Below are 24335 nucleotides of genomic sequence, written 5' to 3' on the forward strand. Positions count from 1 at the left end.
ATACAGGTCGACCTTCACTAATCTGGCACTATTGGGACCTGAGGAGTGCCGGATAAGTGAAAATGCCGAATTACAGAAGGATAACATTAAGCATAATCAGTGCCGGATTATTGAAGGAACTGGATTATAGGTAACACACATCAAAGTTGCTGGTGAACGCAGCAGGCCAGGCAGCATCTCTAGGAAGAGGTACAGTCAACGTTTCAGACCCTTCGTCAGGACTAACTGAAGGAAGAGTTAGTAAGAGATTTGAAAGTGAGAAGGGGAGGGGGAGATCCAAAATGATAGGAGAAGACAGGAGGGGGAGGGATGGAGCCAAGAGCTGGACAGGTGATTGGCAAAGGGGATATGAGAGGATTATGGGACAGGAGGTCCGGGGAGAAAGGCGGTGGCGGGGGGAACCAGAGGGTGGGCAAGGGGTATAGTCAGAGGGACAGAGGGAGAAAAAGGAGAGTGAGAGAAAGAATGTGTGTATTAAAAAAAATAACAACGGATGGGGTATGAGGGGGAGGTGGGGCATTAGTGGAAGTTAGAGAAGTCGATGTTCATGCCATCAGGTTGGAGGCTACCCAGACGGAATAGAAGGTGTTGTTCCTCCAACCTGAGTGTGGCTTCATCTTTACAGTAGAGGAGGCCATGGATAGACATGTCAGAATGGGAATGGGATGTGGAATTAAAATGTGTGGCCACTGGGAGATCCTGCTTTCTCTGGCGGATAGAGCATAGGTGTTCAGCAAAGCGGTCTCCCAGTCTACGTCGGGCCTCGCCAATATATAAAAGGCCACATCGGGAGCACCGGACGTAGTATATCACCCCAGCCGACTCACAGGTGAAGTGTCGCCTCACCTGGAAGGACTGTCTGGGGCCCTGAATGGTGGTAAGGGAGGAAGTGTAAGGGCATGTGTAGCACTTGTTCCACTTACAAGGAAAGAATTTCCAGCATCTGCAGAATTCCTGTTGTTTGGATTACTGGTAGTTAGATTAGTGAAGGTCGACCTGTACTGGTGAGTATTATTTCTATTTATCATCATTTTTTATTTCATAAGTGTTGAAAATGGTAGACTTTATTTTGGGAACTTTTAATTGAAGGTGATTTGGAAAGCAGAAAGCCACTGCCCAGGTACCAAATGCATTGCTACCCACCTTGGCCCAAAACCCATTTGGTGTAACATAGCAACAAGTTGAAACCATTGGAAATTCTGGAAATCTGAAATAAAAACAAATGTAGGAAACCTTCAGCATTCAGGCAGCATCTGTAGAGAGAAGTAGTGTTATTGTTTCAGAATCATTAAATCTTCACAAGAATTAACAAAAGGTCATTAACAATAAGTTATAGTTGGAGTCTTTAGTAAAATGGCTCAAGGGTCTTATAGAAGCGGAACCAGACAAATGAGACAAATGCTAGTGATTTCAAGAAGATTATAAAAGAGTGAGGATATTTCACTTTTAAAAAGGGATGGCAATCACCCTGATGGGTCTTCAAGGAAATGGAATCAAATATAAACATTGCATTTAAGAGACATTTAGACAGGCACTTGAACAGACAGGGCATAGAGGAAATTGACCTAATGTGGGCAAATTGGATTAGTATAGATGGGCAGAACGATCAGCATGGGCTGAATAGCTCATTACTGTTCTTTAGGACTTATGATGATTAGTTTGCTATCCTTAGGTTTGAGACTTCTCCTGATAAAGGGGTGCAATGGCTTGGTTTGCATAGTCAGTGATTAAAAATAATTTGACGGCGATTAAATAGCTAAGCATTTACAATAGCATTCTTTCATCTATTTCCAAGTTTTGTTTGACTGCCTTGACTCCTTGACCAACATCTTTCACACACGTCAAATTTTGTACGTTTTCCTTCAGCTTTTATGAACTTCTATACTTTTAAGACAATGAAACCTTTTATCTGAACTATCATATTAAGATGCAAATTTAACCATGTGCTTTTCAGTGTATATGAGAACGGTCCCTGTAGCTGGAGAAGATAACGGACATGTTCTTGCCAATATTTACCACTCATCTGGCACCACCGAAAGCAGATTAAGTAGCTGATTGATCCTTCTCCTGTCCAACATGGCATGTGCAAAATGTCTAGTAATTTGTCTCAATTTTAAAAGTTCTTCAGGGCATTCTAATGTGCTATGTGAATACATTTTAATTTTCAGTTTAAGTTTACTTTGTGGCTACATTGCTGTAAGTCCTCAGAGCTTACATTGGATGGTTGTTCCTTGTTCTATATTTACTGATTCTTAACTACAAATTGCCACAATATTGCAATGATGAAAGTCTAATTTAAGAAATGCCCAGCACCACTTGTAGCTGGACCCAATCAATAAGATTAGTGAGTTTGGCAGGTTCAGTAATAGATTGCAGAATTCATCTGATGATGTAACATTGTGAATGCTTTCCACAGTTCCCTCCAGCTTAGCATCTGTTCCAGTTATGACTACTGCACAGAGGAAAGATGAATTGTTCTTTGATGATGAAGGAGATGATCTTATGGATGCCCTTGGAATTGGAGACAGCCCAGAAACATCAAAGCAGTTGAAGAGAGTGGAAGAGTAAGTGTCTGTTAGTGTCTACTAAATACATACTTAGAACCACGGAGATCCTTCAGCGTCTCACAGTCAGTCTGTTATTATGGTATCTCACTGTCTGCTTTCTTCACATGCACCAGAAGCTTAAAGAATGCACTTAAAATTTGCCAAAGCAGATACACAACTGGTGAATTATTGTCTTTATAAACAATATACTTTGAACTATTGTAATTGAGATTTAAAGAAGAAAAGGAGGCTTTCTTTTCTGGTCTTTTATATATTTTTCAGAATACCTAAAGTACTGTAAAACCAATGAAATATTTTCAAGTACATTCTGAAATATTGGTAATCCCACTATTGTAATACAGTGGTATTACACTGTAATGTGTAATACAGTGTAATACATCAGCTTGTGACATTTTTCATCGGAGGAACAGTGGCTCTGTTATCTGGAATGAGCTGAAAGAGAGAGGAGGTGGTAGAGGCAAATAAAATTACCTTATTTAAAAGCCATTTGGGCAGATAGTTAAATAGGAAGAGAGTAAAGGGATATGGACTTAATGTGGGCAAATGGGATTGATGTGATTGGGATCTCTTCTGTGGGAAGTATGACCTGTTCAAAATGGACAGGTTACACCTAAACCCGAAGGGGACCAATATCCTGGTGGGAAAGTTTAATAGAGCTATTAGAGAGGGTTTAAACTAATTTGGCAGGGGGATGGGAACCGGAATGACAGAGCGGAGGAAGGGGAAAACAGAAATAAATCTAAGATAGTGAGCAGTAAAGATGTCAGGAAAGACAGGCAGGTGATGGGGCAAATTTGTAACCATTGGGATGAGTTGCAGTGCAATAAAGTTGCAGTGAAATCAAAACGAAAAGTACCAAATACTGGTCTTAAGGTGTTATACTTAAATGCACGCAGCATAAGGAATAAGGTGGATGATCTTGTCGTACAGCTACAGATTGGCAGATATGATATTGTGGCTATCACTGAGATGTGGCTAAAGGCTACATGTCTCTGGGAGCTGAATGTCCAAGGATACACGGCGTATCAGAAGAATAGGAAGGTAGGCAGAGAGGGAGGCATGGCTTTATTGGTAAAAAATGATATTAAATCATTAGAAAGAGGTGATATAGGATCAGAAGGTGCAGAATCTTTATGGGTTGAGCTAAGAAATCGCAGGGGTAAAAGGACCCTGATGGCAGTTATTTATAGGCCTCCAAACAGCTGCAGTGATGTGGACTAAAAATTACAACAGGAAATAGAAAAGGCTTGTCAGAAGGGCAGTGTTATGATAATTGTGGGGGATTTTAACATGCAAGTTGATTGGGAAAATCAGGTCGGCACTGGATCTCAAGAGAGAGAATTTGTAGAATGTCTACAAGATGGCTTTTTAGAACAGCTTGTTGTTGAGCCCACTGGGGGATCGGCTGTACTGGATTGGGTTTTGTGTAATGAACCGGAGGTGATTAGAGAGATTGAGGTGAAGGAACCCTGAGGAGACAGTGATCATAACATGATTGAGTTCACTGTGAAATTTGAAAAAGAGAAGCCGAAATCTGATGTGTTGGTATTTCAGTGGAGTAAAGGAAATTACAGTGGTATGAGAGAGGAACTGGTCAAAGTTGACTGGAAAGGGACACTGGCGGGAAAGACGGCAGGGCAGCAGTGGCTGGAGTTTATGCAAGAAGTGAGGAAGGTGCAAGACAAGTATATTCCAAAAAAGAAGAAATTTTCGAATGGAAAAAGGATGCAGCCGTTGTTGACAAGAGAAGTCAAAGCCAAAGTTAAAGCAAAGGAGAGGGCATACAAGGAAGCAAAAATTAGTGGGAATACAGAGGATTGGGAAGTTTTTAAAAGCTTACAAAAGGAAACTAAGAAGGTAATTATGAGGGAAAAGATTAACTATGAAAGGAAGCTAGCAAATAATATCAAAGAAAATACTAAAAGCTTTTTCAAGTATATAAAGGGTAAAAGACAGGTGAGAGTAGATATAGGACCGATAGAAAATGATGCAGGAGAGATTGTAATGGGAGACGAGGAGATGGTAGAGGAACTGAACGAGTATTTTGCATCAGACTTCACTGAGGAAGACATCAGCAGTATATTGGACACTCAAGGGTGGCAGGGAAGAGAAGTGTGCGCAGTCACAATTATGACAGAGAAAGTACTCAGGAAGCTGAATAGTCTAAAGGTAGATAAATCTCCCGGACCAGATGGAATGCACCCTCGTGTTCTGAAGGAAGTAGCTGTGGAGATTGCGGAGGCATTAGCGATGATCTTTCAAAAGTCGATAGATTCTGGCTTTGTTCCGGAGGACTGGAAGATTGCAAATGTCGCTGTTTAAGAAGGGGGCAAGGAAGCAAAAAGGAAATTATAGACCTGTTAGCTTGACGTCGGTGGTTGGGAAGTTGTTGAAGTCGATTGTCAAGGATGAGGTTACAGAGTACCTGGAGACATATGACAAGATAGGCAGAACTCAGCATGGATTCCTTAAAGGAAAACCCTGTCTGACAAACCTATTACAATTTTTTGAGGAAATTACAAGTAGGCTAGACAAGGGAGATGCAGTGGATGTTGTATATTTGGATTTTCAGAAGGCATTTGACAAGGTGCCACACATGAGGCTACTTAACAAGGTAAGAGCCCATGGAATTACGGGAAAGTTACATATGTGGATAGAGCGTTGGCTGATTGGCAGGAAACAGAGAGTGGGAATAAAGGGATCCTATTCTGGTTGGCTGCCTGTTACCAGTGGTGTTCCACAGGGGTCCGTGTTGGGGCCGCTTCTTTTTATGTTGTACATCAACGATTTGGATTATGGAATAGATGGCTTTGTGGCTAAGTTTGCTGACGATACGAAGATAGGTGGAGGGTCCGGTAGTGCTGAGGAAACGGAGAGTCCGCAGAGAGGCTTGGATAGATTGGAAGAATGGGCAAAGAAGTGGCAAATGAAATACAATGTTGGAAAGTGTGTGGTTATGCACTTTGGCAGAAGAAATAAACGGGCAGACTATTATTTAAATGGGGAAAGAATTCAAAGTTCTGAGATGCAACGGGACTTGGGAATCCTCGTACAGGATACCCTTAAGGTTAACCTCCAGGTTGAGTCGGTGGTGAAGAAGGCGAATGCAATATTGGCATTCATTTCTAGAGGAATAGAGTATAGGAGCAGGGATGTGATGTTGAGGCTCTATAAGGCGCTGGTGAGACCTCAATTGGGCAGTTTTGTTCTCCTTATTTAAGAAAGGATGTGCTGACGTTGGAGAGGGTACAGAGAGAAGATTCACTAGAATGATTCTGGGAATGAGAGGGTTAACATATGAGGAACGTTTGTCTGCTCTTGGACTGTATTCCTTGGAGTTTAGAAGAATGAGGGGAGACCTCATAGAAACATTTCGAATGTTGAAAGGCATGGACAGAGTGGATGTGGCAAAGTTGTTTCCCATGATTGGGGAGTCTAGTACAAGAGGGCATGAGTTAAGGATTGAAGGGCACCCATTCAGAACAGAAATGCGAAGAAATTTTTTTAGTCAGAGGGTGGTGAATCTATGGAATTTGTTGCCACGGGCAGTAGTGGAGGCCAAGTCATTGGGTGTATTTAAGGCAGAGATTGATAGGTATCTGAGTAGCCAGGGCATCAAAGGTTATGGTGAGAAGGCGGGGGAGTGGGACTAAATGGGAGAATGGATTAGCTCATGATAAAATGGCGGAGCAGACTCGATGGGCTGAATGGCCAACTTCTGCTCCTTTGTCTTTGTCTTATGTAGTGTATGTAGGCAATTACGGTCAGTGTGGATGAGGTGCTGGGAACAAACTGCCGCTGTAAGAATAGATGGAGAAGTGAGTCAGTTTACAAAAATCAAGAGAGGCATTAGACAAGAGTGTGTTTTCTCCCCTGATTTATTTAATGTGTATAGTGAAACAATATTACAAAAAATAAGAGACATCTTGGGAATCAAAGTTGGTGGTGAAAACATCAATAATTTCAGATATGCAGATGACACTGTGTTAATTGCAAGTACAGAGGAAGAACTACAAAACTTAATTGATATAATTGTTGAAGAAAGTGCAAAAATGAGTCTGTCTATCAATTGGAAAAAGACAGAATGTGTGGTGATATCCAAAAAGAAGGAGAATCCTATCTGCAGGCTGAGAATAAATGGGGAAGACATAAAACAAGTACAGAGCTTTTGCTACTGAGGAAGCTGGGTGACACCAGATGACAGGTGCGACATGGACGTCAAAAGAAGAATAAGGATGGCAGAAGACACCTTTACAAGAATGGAGAGTATACTGACCAATACTAAACTAAGCATGACAACCCGCCTCAGAATACTGAAATGTTACGTTTATCCAGTTATGTTATATGGCTCAGAATGTTGGACAATATCTAGTAACATGAGGAAACGAATTGAAGCAGCAGAGATGTGGTTTTTGAGGAGGATGCAAAGAATATCATGGATGAAATGAATATCTAACGGGGATATCATGAACAGAGCAAACACAAAAAGAGAAATAGTGTATGAGTTCATGAAAAGGCAACGTAACTTCATTGGACATGTGATTAAGAAAGAGGAGTTAGAATGCACGGTAATTATGGGAAAGATTGAAGGGAAGAAAGCAAGAGAAAGATAAAGATGATGATGGAGACAGCAGCCAGAGAACTGGAAATGAATACCAATGAATTGATCCACTTGACCCGAAACAGGACTGTGTGGGCCATGGCAGTCAAAGCTCAAACTGGGCACGGCACATGATGATGATGATGATGATGATGATGATGTGGATGAGGTGGGTTGCGGTTCCATTCCTGTGCTGTACAGTTCCATGATTCCCTGATATTATGGCACTCCCTGATTTCTGTATTGAAATTCCAGTTTACATAACATACCCAAGTTTAGGAGGGGGGTGCGTGAATCCACTTGGATAATTCTGTACCCAGTAAGCAGACCAGTACAGTAATCTTTTGAATTTCATTTGGCCTGTGTTCTTTAACTTTACCTGTTTCTCTTTGGCATTAGAGAGACACTGCGTCCTGCTCGTTCGAAGCTGGATGAATTGTTAGGAAGAGGTACAGCCAAGAAGTTACTTGAGCAACCTTCAACTGGTGAAAGGAAAGAATTTACGCTAGATCCCAAATACAAAAAAACACCAGGTAATCCAGGACATAAAGTTTCTGTCTGTATGTCACATTCCAAATGTCAGATTTTCCTTTTAAAATGGAAGTCTCACTGGTGCAACGTTATGTGTGGTGTAATAAAAATGGGAAATGCTGGAGACACTCAACAGGCCAGGCAGAATCTGTGGAAAGACAATGAGAGCTAATGCTTCTAGTCTTTCCACAGATACTGCCTGACCTGCTGGCCATTTTGCAGCATTTTTCTTTATGTTACTTCAATTTTCTGTTGTGTGTGCTTTGCCCTGACAGGCTTGTGAGTGGGATCAGGGGTGAAGAACGAAGGGAATTGGGAAAAAAAGGAGAGTGCGGATGTTTGGAAAATAGTTTCTGCAAGGGTTGCAGTAATACAGTTGCTAGGACTGCACACAGGTCCAGCAGCAATGAAAGAGAAGGGTGAGATATAAACAGGAACTTCTAAAATTATCAGCAAAACTGATTTAGTTTCATGTCAATCACTCTTCATCATTAATTATATTGAATTGACAATTTTGAATTCTGATTAAATATGAACTCAGTTCCTCTCTTGACTGATGCTGAGTATTTCCAGCACGTTTTGTTTCTATTTTTGTTTGCCGGAATCTGCCATGTTTTTGCTTTTCAAAGCAAAAGATGGTTTTATATTTCAGGTAAAACTTGTCAGACGAAAATGTAATTTAATGATATTTACTCAAAATATAGCAACATAGAAAACATACAGCACAATACAGGCCCTTCGGCCCACAAAGCTGTGCTGAACATGTCCCTACCTCAGAACTACCTAGGCTTTACCTATAGCCCTCTACTTTTCAAGCTCCATGTAGCCATCCAGGAGTCTCTTAAAAGACCCTATTGTTTCCACCTCCACCACCGCTGCCGGCAGTCCATTCCACGCACTCACAACTCTCTGCGTAAAAAAGCTTACCCCTGACATCTCCTCTGTACCTACTTCCAAGCACCTTAAAATTATGCCCTCTATTTCAGCCCAATATTATTTGATCTTTTTTTTGCATTGATGGATCAGTGTGCATGGAAAATAAATTTAAATTAATTAATAGCACAACCCAAGAGGCCTTAATTTTGTATGCCAATAATAATAATATATTGATTTACATGATGATTTACACTGTGCTTGTTTCTCTTGGAAGCAACTTGTATTTACAACATTTCACAAACTCTAGTCTGCACTTGCTCTTTTGAAAAGTAATCCATTTGGTCCCATTCCTTCATTCTTTCCCCATATCCCTGCATTTAATTATCTATTTTTCTTCTGTAAACTACTATTGAATCTATAACAACACACACAAAATGCTGGAGGAATTCAGCAGGTCAGGAAATACAGCTAACTTTTCAGGCCGAGACCCTGCTTCAGGGCCAGAAAGGAATAAGGGAGATGCCAAAGTAAAAATGGTGGGGGGATGGAATGGGAAGAAGGATAGTTAGAAGGTGATGGGTGAAGCCAGGTGTGTGAGAAAGGTCAAAGGCTGGAGAGGAAGAAATCTAATAGGAGAGGAGAGTGGGCCATGGGAGAAAGAAAGGAGGAGGGGGACCCAGAGAGAAGTGGTAGGCAGGTAAGAACAGGTAAAAGGTCAGAGTGGGGAAGAAGGAGGGGGGATTTTTTACCGGAAGGCAAAATTGATATTCATGTAATCATGCTGGAGGCTACCCAGACCCATATTAAGGTATTTCTCCTCCACCCTGAGGGTGGCCTCGTCTCAGCACAAGAGGAGGCCATGGACCAACATGTAGGAATAGGAATTAAAATGTTTGGCCACCGGGAAGTTCTGCTTGTCGCGTATGGAGTGGAGATACTTGACAAAGCAGTCGCCCAATTTACAACGGCCTCATCAATGTAGAGGAGGCCGAATCGGGAGCACCGGACACAATAGAGGCAGATTCACAGGTGAAGTGTTGCCTCACCTGGAAGGACTGTTTGATGCCCAAAATGGAGGTGAGGGAGGGGATGAATGGGCAGGTATAGCACTTAGGCCACTTGCAGGGTTAGGTGCCGGGAGAGCAATTAGTAGGGAGTATTCCTTGTGGAAAGCGGAAAGGGGTGGGGAGGTAATGTTATGTTTAGTAGTAAGCAGTACACATAAAAGTTGCTGGTGAGCGCAGCAGGCCAGGCAGCATCTCTAGGAAGAGGTACAGTTGACATTTTGGACTGAGACCCTTCGTCAGGACTAACTTAAAGAAGAGCTAGTAAGAGATTTGAAAGTGGGAGGGGAGGGGCAGATCCGAAATGATAGGAGAAGACAGGAGGGGGAGGGATGGAGCCAAGAGCTGGACAGTTGATTGGCAAAAGGGATATGAAAGGATCATGGGACAGGAGGCCTAGGGAGAAACAAAAGAGGGAGAGGGAGAAGCCCAGAGGATGGGCAAGGGGTATAGTGAGAGGGACAGAGGGAGAAAAAGGAGAGAGAGAAAAAGAATGTGTGTATATAAATAAATAACGGATGGGGTACGAGGGGGAGGTGGGGCATTAGTGGAAGTTAGAGAAGTCAATGTTCATGCCATCAGGTTGGAGGCTACCCAGACGGAATATAATGTGTTGTTCCTCCAACCTGAGTGTGGCTTCATCTTTACAGTAGAGGAGGCCATGGATAGACATATCAGAATGGGAATGGGACATGGAATTAAAATGTGTGGCCACTGGGAGATCCTGCTATTCTGGTATCTGTCCCCCACTTTTCCGTCGCTACATTGACGACTTCATTGGCGCGGCTTCCTGCACGCATGCTGAGCTCGTTGACTTCATTAACTTTGCCTCCAACTTTCACCCTGCCCTCAAGTTTACCTGGTCCATTTCCGACACCTCCCACCCTTTCTGGATCTTTCTGTCTGTATCTCTGGAGACAGCTTATCTACTGATGTCTACTATAAGCCTACTGACTCTCACAGCTGTCTGGACTATTCCTCTTCTCACCCTGTCACTTGCAAAAATGCCATCCCCTTCTCGCAATTCCTCCGTCTCCACCGCATCTGCTCTCAGGATGAGGCTTTTCATTCCAGGACGAAGGAGATGTCCTCCTTTTTTAAAGAAAGGGGCTTCCCTTCCTCCACCATCAACTCTGCTCTCAAATGCATCTCCCCCATTTCACACACATCTGCTTTCACTCCATCCTCCTGCCACCCCACTAGGAATAGGGTTCCCCTGGTCCTCACCTACCACCCCACCAGCCTCCGGGTCCAACATATTATTCTCCGTAACTTCCGCCACCTCCAATGGGATCCCACCACTAAGCACATCTTTCCCTCCCCCCACCTCCCATCTGCTTTCCACAGGGATCGCTCCCTACGTGACTCCCTTGTCCATTCGACCCCCACATCCCTCCCCACTGATCTCCCTCCTGGCACTTATCCTTGTATGCGGAACAAGTGCTACACATGCCCTTACACTTCCTCCCTCAGGGCCCCATCTTAATAATGCATCAAGAACAGCTGTAATTGTTGTACAGAATCTTTATACTAATGCAGGACCCCAGGCCCGGCTGCAGATCTAGTTACTCTAATGGTGAAGCAGAGCGGAGCAATCCAAGGAAGTTATCTGGTTTCCTCGTAGTTCATTGACCTTCCCCTGCTCCCTGAGTCTTTGACTGCAGCTAAGTTTTCCTTCAGTCTAAAAAATTAGTCACACAGCATCTTTGTCCAGGTGTAGTAAGCTTTCTCCCAGGTTATTATTTCTAAAAGGTTAATATTCGAACTTGGTAGAACTTGCCATCACCTTTACTTTCTTACTTCAGCTGTGCAGATTTCTTCTTTAACATCTGTTAGTAATGAGGTGAAATGTATTTGCCTTTTTCCAGCAGTGTGGGTGGTGGATGAGGCTTTCACAGCTCAGCATATGTATTGAAGTCAGGGCACATTAGAGGTTGGATCCCAGCTTATCTGACTTCCTTCTCTATCTTTGGATGCAGCACAGATTCCAGAAATGGAGCTCAGTGTGCTAAATGAAGGAGCTGGAGACATTCTGGATCTGGTCCCATAGCTTTGTTCTAGCCATGCCTGGCCTATTTAGCATGGTCATTTGACTGGAGTAACCAACCTGAACAGAATATTAATTATTTGCCTTTTTCCAAAAATTACTTTGCATTAATTTTTAAAGCATTAGAACATTCTCAAATCACTTTATCTCTCTTTAAATGGTTCTGATTAGCAAAGGCATTTAGAAAGGGTTCAAAGGGCCTTTGACAACACAAAACTCAGCTCTTAGTTTACCCAGATGGAGGCTAGTCACTGCTCACTGCTCTCTTTCTTTATGGTATAACTATGGTAACTAGTTTGTTTAAATCCACAAGGCTTCAAGATGTATAGTGTAGCTGCAGAGAATATTCATCGGATCACTGATGGGACTGTGTGATGAAATCAAAGTGCACAATGCATCTGGCTCTTTTGTTTTGAAGATGTAGGTCTGACCAACAGCAAAATCCTATAGACAGTCATGATATCACTTCTTTTACTTTTTTTTTACTACTTCCTTCAAGTATGATTCAACTACAAAGCTGTGTGTAATTGGAACCTGTGACTTGCATTTTGTTGGTGTGTTTTTGGGTTGATTGAGCAATCTGGCACTTTGCTGCCTCCAAGGGAGTTCAGTGAGGTTTAGAGCAGAATGTGCGGCCTGGAGATGGAGCTTCAGCCCGTAATTGACTCCATTGCCTCTCTCCAGTTGAGGTGTTGAGCATGGTTGAAGTCAACAAGGATGAGAGTGGAGGACAGTCTTCCTCTCCCTCTTGCTAGCAGCTGACAGAGGAAAATATAGGATCCATATTTTAAGGATTGATTGGCAAGACTGGTCTCATTTTTGGGGACTTTGAGGTTGATGTTGCATGTGTTTCTGGATTCTGGTTACTTTCTTTGTTGCTTTTGAATGGTTTAATTGGGGTGATCGATTTGGACTGTGGCTTGCAGTGGGCTAGTGGTGGGGTGTGGCACTGAACTAAACTGAATATTACTGGACTCCTGGTTTGATGATTGGTATTGTATGTGCTCTTCGCACACTTTTTTTGCCATTTATGCAATTTGTTCTTTTTTTTGTACTTTGGCTGATGTTTTCTTGAATGGGTTCCATGGTATTTCTTTGTTTCGTGGTTGCCTGTGGGAGGATGAATCTCAGAGTTCTATTCTGTACACATACTTTAATAATAAATGTTCTTTGAATCTTTGGTCTTTTCCAGGTATGTATGAAATTAGTGCTTTCCCTCACAGTGAGCTTCTGTTGCAATTATAGCTAATTGATAAAAGATTATGTATATACAAAGAAACAAAAAAATCTGAAATTAAATATATTGGGGTTGATTGTGAGTTGCTTGCCTTTGGTTCCTGATTAGAAAAGGAAGAGCACCTGGATGATTTTGAATTCGGTTCCTACCAGCCGACTGTGGCCACGACCCCAGACGATCGTCAGATCAGGCGTCAGTCAGTGAGGTGCGTCATTCACTCGAGAGCATTATCTCTGTCCCTGTCGAATTATGCAGTATTAATTGTCATCATTTTCCTTGTGCCATTAACTAGAAAGTGAAGCAAGTCCAGATTAATTATTTCACAGTCTTTAAACCTGATTCAGACATTGTAAAAACCATTCATTTTGAAATGAATAGGTTTTTGTCTAAAAGGCTGATGTTACAAGGGCTTTGAATTTTAAAACCTGGAAGTTATTATTGTAATCATGTCTAAGCAATGTCTCATGTTTAACTTTGTTCTTGATCTTTATTACTTAGTTATTGCTTTCCATCTTGTGAGGAGATTTTGGTCGGCTACAGCATAAATTAAGGGGACAGGTGGAGAAGGGTGGAGCATTTGAAGCGTTGTGTGTAGGCTGAAGTTGTAATAATAGTTTTGTTTTGCGTTCTCATGATCAATATGAATCATTTGTGTTTTCTTTAATTCTTAACTGTTTCCATTTTCAGATTTAGCCCAGAGGGAGAAAGAAAATCCAATATTGATCAGAAACCCAAAACAACCACACCATCGGTAACCGCAATTCAAGCACAGGGAAATAAGGGAGCCGCTGACTGGCTGGGCCTGAAAGACGATGATGCTCCTGATTTGGATAATGAAAACTCAACCAAGGAGGTGCAGAAAAGGTCAATATTTTTCAAAGCGATGTCTGATTCCAATCTTTCAGCCACCCATGACCAAAGCAAAAGGCCACACTCAGCCGGGCGTCCCCCATCTGCACCAAAGCCAAATGAGAAGGCGCCTGTCAGATCTTCATGTTCCAACTCAAAGACTGACGAAGCTGATGTAGTAAAGGACGATTGGTTGAAGATGATACTATCTCAGAAGTCTCAAGCTTCAGAATCTCATCCTTTGACATTGAGTGATGAAGTTGATAGAGTGGCAGGCATATGGTAAGAACGTGCTTGGATTAGGAAATCAAAGCTATCAACATTTAAAGAAAGCTATTTGACTAGACACACTGCTGCAGCAGGTTTTCCTGCTGTTTAGTAGCTCAGGTGTTCCTGGCTACAAAGGTGCTAGTAATGTGGAATGCATGTATCATCAGGCTGCCGTCAGAAAGGAGTGACCTACAGAGGCAATTCAGTGGAGTAAGGTATAAGAAGAAAGTTAATGCTGAAATATTTAAAGATACTGATTTAGCAAGTATTTTAAGATGGTTTAGATAGGCAAGAATTAAATGTGTTTAAGATGGATGAATGTAGAAACTAACACTGAGATGAGAAGAAAAATAGCTTCAATAGGGAGAGCCTGAATTTGGGAACAATTTTGGAGAACAGCCAAAGAGAGGGACCTGTTAGGGAACTAGTGAATAATGCTAAACACTTAATATAATTTGTGAATCTTCCATGGAAGGAGTGTGTAGAATGGATATCTTGTAAAAGTCTTAAAGTGGTGGGGAAACAGAGGGTAAAAAGTATATTAATGATAGTTATCTTTTTACGAAGTGTTCCTCAGGCTTTAATTTTATTGTATTAAATGTCGTAGGGAGGTTTTGAAGTTGTAGACTTCACAAGCAGAGAGACAAGTAGAAGCCATTAAGCAAATCCTTACTTCCAAGAACATGACTCTGATATCTTTCTGATCCATGTTTCCGGATAGGATACATTGAACTGATGAATTTCTTTTGTTATAGCAAACAAAGTGGAATGTCAGATGCACATGGAGAGTCATCACTCACCGTAGTAATAGAACCGACAGCTCTTAGTGATCATGTAGATCCTCGGTATGTGGAACATTTGTAAAACGGTTTGTCCCTTTATGAATAACAGCCATATAAGTAATCAAAACAAAACTTTGAAAATTATATGTTCCTTTAACTCTGTATAAACCAGACACAGTTGTGTACATCCTATTACATAGTGCATGTGCGTGCATTCAGGATATTTGTCTTCTCTGTGCTTGGCTGTGCATGTGCTATATGCATTTTCCAAAGCTCTTTTCATCTTTACTTAACAGGTCCTCATTTCCAAAAGAGATTTCACAAAAGCAGGCTGTTCCACCAGTTTTGTCTGATTCTTTGAAAGATTCCATCATCAAAAACACAGACATGTCTGGTGAGTTACTGTTAACATTATAATTATAGTTTGAAACTCTGAAGAGATTAGCTACATATATAGATGTTGCTGAATAAGCACTTCTTGTGCTTCAAATTTATCCAGAAACGTCGAGTAAAATGAGGAAAGCAATAAAACTATAGATGCTGGTTTTCAAGATGGCGCAGTGAAAGGTCTGCTTTGCTGAGCTCAGCACCGCAACACTGATAATTTCGCATATAAACCTATCCGTTTGAACTTTTTAAAAAATGCCCGTGTCAAATTTAATAACATAAACATTGATGAGTAATTTTTTTGAGCTGCTTCAACACCATGCCATCGAAAAGAACTAAAAAGGCTGCCAAGATGGACCGTACAGAGCGCTCGCCCGGGGCTGAGGAGTTAGCTACTGCTAGCTATGCTAACACGTTGGACCCTGCTTTTCATCAAGAAATTCAGGAAGTTACGGACAACATATCCAAAATGATGGATGAGAAGCTGGGTCCACTCTCTCTAACACTCTAGAACCACACATTGGAGCTTAAAAATCTTGATACAAGAACGACCAAGGCCGAGGGCCGAGTCTCCGCGGTAGAGACTCTAGTTAATCAGGCCCAGAACCACATTCGGGCGCTAGAAAAGCAAGTTCAAAGCCTGTCTGACCATATCGATGATCTTGAGAATAGAGGTAGGAGGAAGAACATACGGATCATTGGTCTACCTGAAGGTACAGGAGGCAGCCAGCCAGCAAAGTTTTTTGAGGGCTGGCTGCCTAATTTCCTTGATTTGGAAACCAAGGCTGGACGCATTGAAGTGGAAAGACCTCATCGTACGCTGGCTCCAAAACCGGAATCAAGACCGACGCCCTCGATCTGTCCTTGTGTGGTTCTATAATTTTGGTGATAAGCAAAGAGTGATGGAGGCTTCGAGGCATCACGGGTCTTTAATATATGAGGCTTTAATATATGAGGGATCCAGGCTTATGTTTTTTCAAGATTTTTCAGCAGCTGTTAATCGGAAGCGCAAGGAATTCGACCAGGTAAAGAAGCGGCTGAGAGAATCCGGAATCCAGTACTTTATGTTATACCCAGCGGCGCTGAAATTCCCCTACAACGGGGCCAACAAGATATTCGATTCTCCTGACAAAGTTAAAACTTTTGTTGACACTTTGGGCTAAAGAATGTATATTTTGTGTAGCCCTGGTTATGGACATGCTTGATGGTCACTTTATTGTATCTTTTCATTACTCGATGGCAAGATATCTTATCGGATGGGTAACGTGTTTGTTTTGATTAATACAGTTTCATTATTTGTTTAAATTGGCGGTGCTGCTCCAGCCTGAAGGAGCTTAAACATGATGGTAACAAATTGGTGGATTGATAAATTATGCCCTGTTTTCATTTTTGGCTATGTTAAATGCCATATTGGCAGTGGGGCAGAATATGGGGTGCTAGAAGGTTCAGATATCTCCTTTAAGTGTGGGGTAAGTCCTCTTGTTCAGCGCTGTTGGTGCTTTGTTTTTTTTATGTTTTTTTTTTAATTTACTTATTGCTGCTCAGCTGATCTTAAGTCGGATTTCTTCTCCTCCGGAGTCAGATGATTGTTAGAAAAGGTTATGATCAGTAATATATTAAAATTGTGCACTTGGAACATTAAGGGGAGTCATTCACCAATCAAGAGAAAGAAAATCCTACTAAACCTGAAAAAGGAAAGGGTGGACATAGCCTTATTGCAGGAGACACATTTAAATGATAAAAGAACATCTAAAACTATAACAGAGTGGATTTGATCAAGTTTATTTTTCATCTTTTAATACCAGGAGTAGCGGGGTGACCATTTTAATTAGAAAGAACTTAACTTTTAAGTTATTAGACTGCATTAAGGATAAGTACAGGAGATTTGTGATTGTTAAGGCTTCAATATATGGAGAAGAATATGGTATTCTCAATATTTACTGCCCTCCAGCTCATCCTCTCAAATTCCTACTAGATACTTTTTCCAAGCTGACAAGCTTTTCAATGCAAAGCATTGTAGGTGGGGATTTTAATTGTCTCATGGACCCATTGATGAACAGAATGCCTAGTGGTCCCCCATTGCTCTCCTCACAGTCCAAACAAATCATGGGTTTATGTGGAGAACTAGGACTTGTGGATGTCTGGAGATTGTTAAATCCCCCAGACAAAGACTTCACATTTTTTTCTAATCCACACAAGTGTTACACCAGAATAGACTCTTTTCTAACCCGCAAAATGCTCCTGGATTTAATTGTATCCTGCACAATTGGAAATATTACTATTTCTGACCTTATTTATAGGCATCCGTTAGTCTCATGAGACCATGGATTTGCACCTCAGAAGGTTTCCAGGAAGACCGGCAGTTGCCCATGCTGCAAGTCTCCCCTGTCCACACCACCAATGTTGTCCAAGGGAAGGGCATGAGGACCCATACAGCTTGGCATCGGTGTCATCACAGAGCAATCTGTGGTTAAGTGCCTTGCTCAAGGACACACACGCTGCCTCAGCCAAGGCTCAAACTAGCGACCTTCATATCACTAGACGAACACCTTAACCACTTGGCCACGCAGCAGTATATTTAAATATTAAGCTCAAAGATAATTCAGCACGATCTAGACATTGGAGGCGGAATCCTTTTATTCTAAAAGATAATAAATTTATAGACTACTTTACTTACGAATTTAAAACTTTCCTGTCTATTAATTCCAAATCAGCTAGTCATCGATGCTCTGGGAAACCGCTAAGGCGTATGCAAGGGGATTCATTATCTCTTACTCTGCTGGTAAGAAGCGACAAGCTGCGGAACAGCAGCGCCTAGTGGAAGCCTTCTGCAGCCACGTTACAGAATATCACAGCTCTATGCTGTAGACCAAAATCTTTACTTACACAAGCAGCCAAAAAAAAATTGACATTTGCTAAACAATGATTGTTTGAACATGGTGAAAAACAAGGTAGGTATTTGGCTTATTTAGCTAGAAAGAAAAATGCCTTTCAGACTATTGAACAACAGGAATTCTGCAGATGCTGGAAATTCAAGCAACACACATAAAAGTTGCTGGTGAACGCAGCAGGCCAGGCAGCATCTCTAGGAAGAGGTGCAGTCGACTAGGGTCCTGACGAAGGGTCTCGGCCTGAAACGTCGACTGCACCTCTTCCTAGAGATGCTGCCTGGCCTGCTGCGTTCACCAGCAACTTTTATGTGTGTTGCTCTCAGAATATTGCTTCAATTAGGGATGGGACAGGAGCCCTCACTGGAAATTCTAAAATGATTAATGTTGTGTTTAAGAATTATTATTCTAATTTGTATCAATCTGAGCAATGTAATGATGGACAATCTAGGATGGAGTCCTTTTTCAGGAATTTAGATCTCCTAGGCATTTCTTCTGAACAAGAGTCCCTCCTCAATGCTCCATTATCTATACATGAGATACAGGAAGCTGTGAGACAGCTCCAAAGTGGGAAGGCCCCTGGTCCTGATGGACTCACTAGTGAATTCTATAAAGAGTTCACAGGGTTATTATCAGAGCCTATGCTAAACATGTTCAATCATGCATTTAATTGTGGTCTCCTCCCACCATCATTGAGAGAAGCTAATATCTCCCTAATTCTTAGGAAAAGATAGAGCCCTGAAGATTGTGCCTCCTACAGGCCTATTTCATTGTGAAATGTTGACTTTAAAATTTTATCTAAAACCTTAGCGTTACGATTAGAAACTGTGTTACCTTTTATCATAAAAGAGGATCAAACGGGTTTTGTAAAAGGCCGTAGATCATCTAACAATATCAGAAGATTACTTAATGTGATTCAGGCATGTCAGCAACAGGCAGTGGATGGCTTGGTGGTTTCCTTAGATGCAGAAAAGGCCTTTGATCGTGTCGAATGGCCATATCTTTTTTTCACTTTAGAGCGATTTGGTTTGGGCAATAATTTTATTAAGTGGGTGAAGGTTCTTTATAACGACCCTTTGGCTGCGATTCTCACCTATGGTATTAGGTGGGATAATTTTAGTATTCTAAGGGGCAGCCGGCAGGGCTGCCCTTTATCACCACTACTTTTCACATTAGTGCTTGAGCCATTGGCTGAGGCTATTTGGTGAGACCCCAAAATATCTGCATAAAATTACATTGTATGCGGATGATGTTCTAATTTTCTTATCAAACCCTGCTATATCAGTGCACCACCTTATACAATGCATTAATTCACTTAGTGCTTTTTCAGGTTATAAAATCAACCTTACTAAATCAGAGGCTATGCCTCTGGGGAATCTGCAGCAGGTACCTGACACTCAGGGTGTTTTCCCCTTTAAATGGTCGCAGACAGGTTTTGTTTACTTAGGCATATTTATCACACCTACGTTTGATCAATTGTTCAAAGCTAACTTTACACATTTATTTGACAAAATCAAACAGGATCTTGAGCAATGGAGCACTCTTCCCATTTCTTGGCTTGGCCGAATATCCTTGCTCAAAATGAACATTCTTCCTCGTTTGCTCTACCCAATACAAATGATACCAGTCACTTTTACCCAACAAATACTTAAAAAAAAATAAATGGCTGGTTTGTTTCTTTCATCTGGAACAAAAAAAGACCCTGTATTAAAGTGTCTAACTTGCAGCTTCCCAGTAGTCTAGGGGGTCTGGATTTTCCAGACCTCAAAAAAATATCAATTAAGTTCCTTTTTATTTTATGCGGTTGACTGGGTTTGCAGGAACCCCACCTCAGTTTGGCTAGACATTGAAGCTTCACAAGCAAACTGCCCTCTTATTAATTTGCTTTTCCTCAATGAGATGAAACTAGTTAAGGAGTATTGTCGCAATCCAATAACAATTATTACAGTCAGGTCTTGGAGGGCGGTGCGACAAATTGAGGGCAACGCAGTGAAAATATCACCCTTCACTCCAATAACCGACAGTTCAGGTTTTCAGCCTGGCATAATGGATTCTGAATTTAAACTTTGGATTTCTAAGGGTATTTTCCATCTAGGACAGGAGTAGGCGAGCAAATATTGGGATGCTATGCTTATCCGGCCCACGAGCGATTTTTCCTTATTCTGAGTGTTTCATGCGACTACATTGATGGACATGCATGGCGTCTTGTTACACTGGCCCCCGGTTCCGTTTTGTTCCAAACTAAACACTGGTATATACGAATGACAGGAAGGCAGTGTACCTTATTAATATGTGTTAGGTACTCTCCGTGCATGCACAAATCATTCAAATTTGTAAACAAAGACAGTGTCACTGTGTTTTAACAAGAAATCCACGCTAAATATCCAGATATTTACATGTGCTACGATACTTGTTGAATAACTCGTGTTTCGAAATAAAATCGAAGAAAAAAATTCCAATGGCAATGAAGGCAAAACGCAGGAAGGTAGACGCTGAGTGCCGAAATTTCCAAGGCACTTGGACACTAGATTACTTCTTCATCGAGCAAGCTGGGAAACTAGTTTGTCTCATTTGCCTAGAAAATGTTGCTGTGAAGAAGGTGGAAAATATCAGGCAACATTACGAGACCCGCCATAGTGGAAATTTTAACAAGTTTACTGGGCAAGCAAGGAAAGATGAAATTGAGCGAAAGAAGGCTAGTTTCAGAAAACAAAGTCCTGACGAAGGGTCTCGGCCTGAAACGTCGACTGCGCCTCTTCCTATAGATGCTGCCTGGCCTGCTGCGTTCACCAGCAACTTTGATGTGTGTTGTTCAGAAAACAAACATCATTTTTTGCCAAGAAAAGCAGTGAAAATGAAGGAAATACCCATGCCAGCTACGAAGTCTCAAAACGTATTGCAGAAAAGATGAAGCCTTTTACAGATGGAGAGTTTGTGAAAGAATGTTTACTGGCAGTGGTGGATATTGTTTGTCCTGAAAAGAAATCTTTATTTGCATCTATCAGCTTGACTTCTATAGAAAATATATTCATCCAAGTGGGAAGTATCCTAACTTAGTGCACCAGGCAAAAAAGATGGCATGATTGTTTGGCAGCACATATCTGTGTGAGCAATTACATGTTTGTATTTTCAAAAATGAAGCACACCAAGAACCATTTGAGAACAAGATTGACTGATGTCCATTTGGATAATGTCTTGCTCTTGGCATCAACAAGTCTGACACCCAGTATTGAGAAGCTTTCAAGCAACAAACAGCATCACGTTTCACATTGATTTATCGACTGTTTGCGTTAAAATTTTCTTTTTTATTATACTTAATTTACCACCATTCTATGCATCATGTTCATACATTTTATGTTTAAAGATTCTTTGTGTCCTTTTAATAGATTCAAAAGATGCCTTGAATGAAATAAATTGCAACTAAGCTGAGTTCTTTGATTACTAATTGGTATCCTTGGGTAAGCACACATGATTTTCTAGCACATGTTATTCATTAATTTGAGGCAGAACATAACTAGATGTATTTAAATGGATAATTCCCATATTTCAAGTTTCTTATGGCATTTATCTGGCCCACCATCTACTCATTAATACGCGATCAGAGACAAAAAGGTTGCTGGCCCCTGATCTAGGAGATTTGTTTGATGAAGAAACAATGATGTCTTTTAGTCAAATAGTACAGAAATTTAACATACCCAACAAGGATCATTTTCGTTTCTTTCAGATAAGAGATTATATACAGAAAAAAAACATTAACTGATTTCTATAGTTCTGACATAGAAAAGAGAGTGTTTTGTTCTAAGGGTGAAGTCTCCATTAGTACTTTTTACAGCATCCTGAGGGAATGTTCTTGTGGAGAGGCTGAGCAGCTGGAAAGGGTCTGGGACGAAGAGCTAGGAGTAGAAATTACAGCTGAAACATGGGAAGACTTCTGTGATAATGCAAAGAAAATTTCAGTTTGTAACAGAACTAAAGCATTGCAACTCAAAATTCTGCGTAGAGCCCATCTGACTCTAGGTCGTCTCTCGAAATTTAAGACGGGGGTTTCTCCAATGTGTTCTAAATGTAAAGTAAATAATGGAACTTTCACCCACTGTTTTTGGACTTGTCCCAAGCTTCATGCATACTGGAGTGATATTTGGGGTGTGACAAAAAAAACCAGTTATCAGAAGATTGATGCCGATAAGAGGACAATGGGGGAACCTTCAGAGATGTTAATGAGAGACGAGAGGGATTAACGGAAAGGAGACACAGTTCCTAGTATTGTCAGAGACCGGGGGCTTTGAACCCTGAACTGTTTGAAGTGTGATGGACAGGCGATACCCCAGCAGGGGGATGAAAAGGGACAGGTTCGCTAAGGCAACAGACACACGACTCCACGAGGTAACGAGACCCTGAAAGCGGTGTGCCCCCCCCCCATTAGTTGGTGGGAGTTTTTGGAGGTCTGGTCGTGGGACCAGCCATAGACGCACAGGGTAGAAAGGTACGGATCGGCGGGAACCTGGTGTGTGTGTCCACCCTTGCCTGGGTGCCGGGTTCACCGCAGAAGAACGATCATATCTGGAACGGAGGGGTCACAGTCGGTGACCTCAGAAGACATTACAAAGGGCTCGCCCGAAAGCTGACTGCGAGGAATATCGAAGGTCTGTTTGGAATCCGATTTGAATATTCATTCGTTCTCTCTCTCCCCCCCCGCCCCCAACGGCACAACGGAACTGAGCTGAACTTTGCGTCACTTGAAACTGGTCATTTACCCCTAGACTGCGATAGAGCTTGATTGATCCTATTATCTTAGTTCTGTGTACATGTGTGTTTATCATTGCTGAACTGTTGCATTTATTATCCTTTTGATTAGAGTACTGTGTTGCTTATTTCTTTAATAAAACTTTCTTAGTTCCAGTAATCCAGACTCCAACTAAGTGGTCCATTTCTGCTGGTTTGGCAACCCAGTTGCGGGGTACGTAACAGGGGTGAAACAGAAAAGATTCTGAAGATGGAGCTTGAACTGGACCCAGTGTCTTTTCTCTTAGGCTTACCCAGCAATTGTATTATTAATGCACATCAGAAAAAACTTTTTAACATCCTGACTTTTTGTGTGAGGAAGAACATTTTACTTTGTTGGATATCCGATAAGGCCCCTGGACTTCTTGGTTGGCGTAAATTAATCATGGAATACATTCCTTTGGACTTTTTGACATGTATGGTACACTCAAAAACAAATAGTTTTTATAAAACATGGCAACCTTTTCTGCAGTATATAGATGTAAACCTGTCTGCTATACTAATAAGGGCTTTTGTATAAGATGTTGTGGTGATGTCTATATTTTGATGGAAGTGATCTGATATCTGTGAGGGGAAGAAATGTAAATGTATGTGGAAATTGAAAGTTTTGTTATGCTGGAAATCTGAAAAAAAAGCTGAAAATTCTTGATATGCTCAGCAAGTCAGGCAGTATCCCATGGAGGGAGAAGCAGAATTAACATTTCACCTTGCTTGCCTTTCATCAGAACTGGGAAACATTAGAAAATAGGCATGTTTTGAGTGGTAGAGAAGCAGAATAGGTGAAGGTGCAAAGGAAGTGTCTGTTGTAGTGAGCAGACTAAAAAAAAAATGAATGACATCTACTCAGTGGCCACTTTATTAGGTACCTCCTGTATCTAATAAAGTGGCTATTGAGTGTATGTTTGTGATCTTCTGCTGCTGTAGTCCACCCGCTTAAAAGGTTGATGTATTGTACATTCAGAGATGCTCTTCTGCCCATCACTGTTACAACGTAGGGTTGATTACAGTCTGACCATTCTCTTCTGACCTCTCTCAATAACAAGGCATTTTTGCCTACAGAATGCAGCTTACTGGATGTTTTTTTGTTTTTTGTACTGTTCTCTGTAAACTCCCCTGGAGACTTGTGTGTGAAAATCCCAAGAGATCAGCAGTTTCTGAGATACTCTAACCACCCCTACTGACACCAATGGTCAAAATCACTTGAATCACATTTCTTCCCCATTCTGATATTTGTTCTGAACAACAACTGAACCTCTTGACCATGTCTGCATTCTTTTGTGCATTGAGTTGCTGCCACATGATTAGCCGATTAGATATTTGTTAACAAGCGGATGTAGAGGTGTACCTAATAAAGTGGCCACTGAGTTTAAATTGGTAAATTGATGACTTGTTAATAACTTCTTATCTGTCTGTAGAAATGGAAATAGAAAGAGAAAAAGACTGGAACAGAGTGAT

General features: G+C 41.4%; 1 protein-coding gene across 2 annotated transcripts in view; it reads left to right on the forward strand.

Moving 5' to 3' along the window:
• The window catches only part of LOC134336604 (fas-binding factor 1 homolog), a 140727-nt gene that overhangs the window by 43567 nt on the left and 72825 nt on the right, over positions 1-24335 (forward strand). For both annotated transcript variants that reach the window (XM_063030931.1, XM_063030932.1), the window contains 6 exons: positions 2417-2564; positions 7567-7700; positions 13031-13127; positions 13610-14053; positions 14797-14886; positions 15120-15217. In XM_063030931.1, the coding sequence (XP_062887001.1) occupies positions 2417-2564; positions 7567-7700; positions 13031-13127; positions 13610-14053; positions 14797-14886; positions 15120-15217 (1011 nt within the window). The remainder of the gene's footprint in view (positions 1-2416; positions 2565-7566; positions 7701-13030; positions 13128-13609; positions 14054-14796; positions 14887-15119; positions 15218-24335) is intronic.

This window comes from Mobula hypostoma, chromosome 22 (genome assembly GCF_963921235.1).
Source record: "Mobula hypostoma chromosome 22, sMobHyp1.1, whole genome shotgun sequence".
NCBI lineage: Eukaryota > Metazoa > Chordata > Chondrichthyes > Myliobatiformes > Myliobatidae > Mobula > Mobula hypostoma.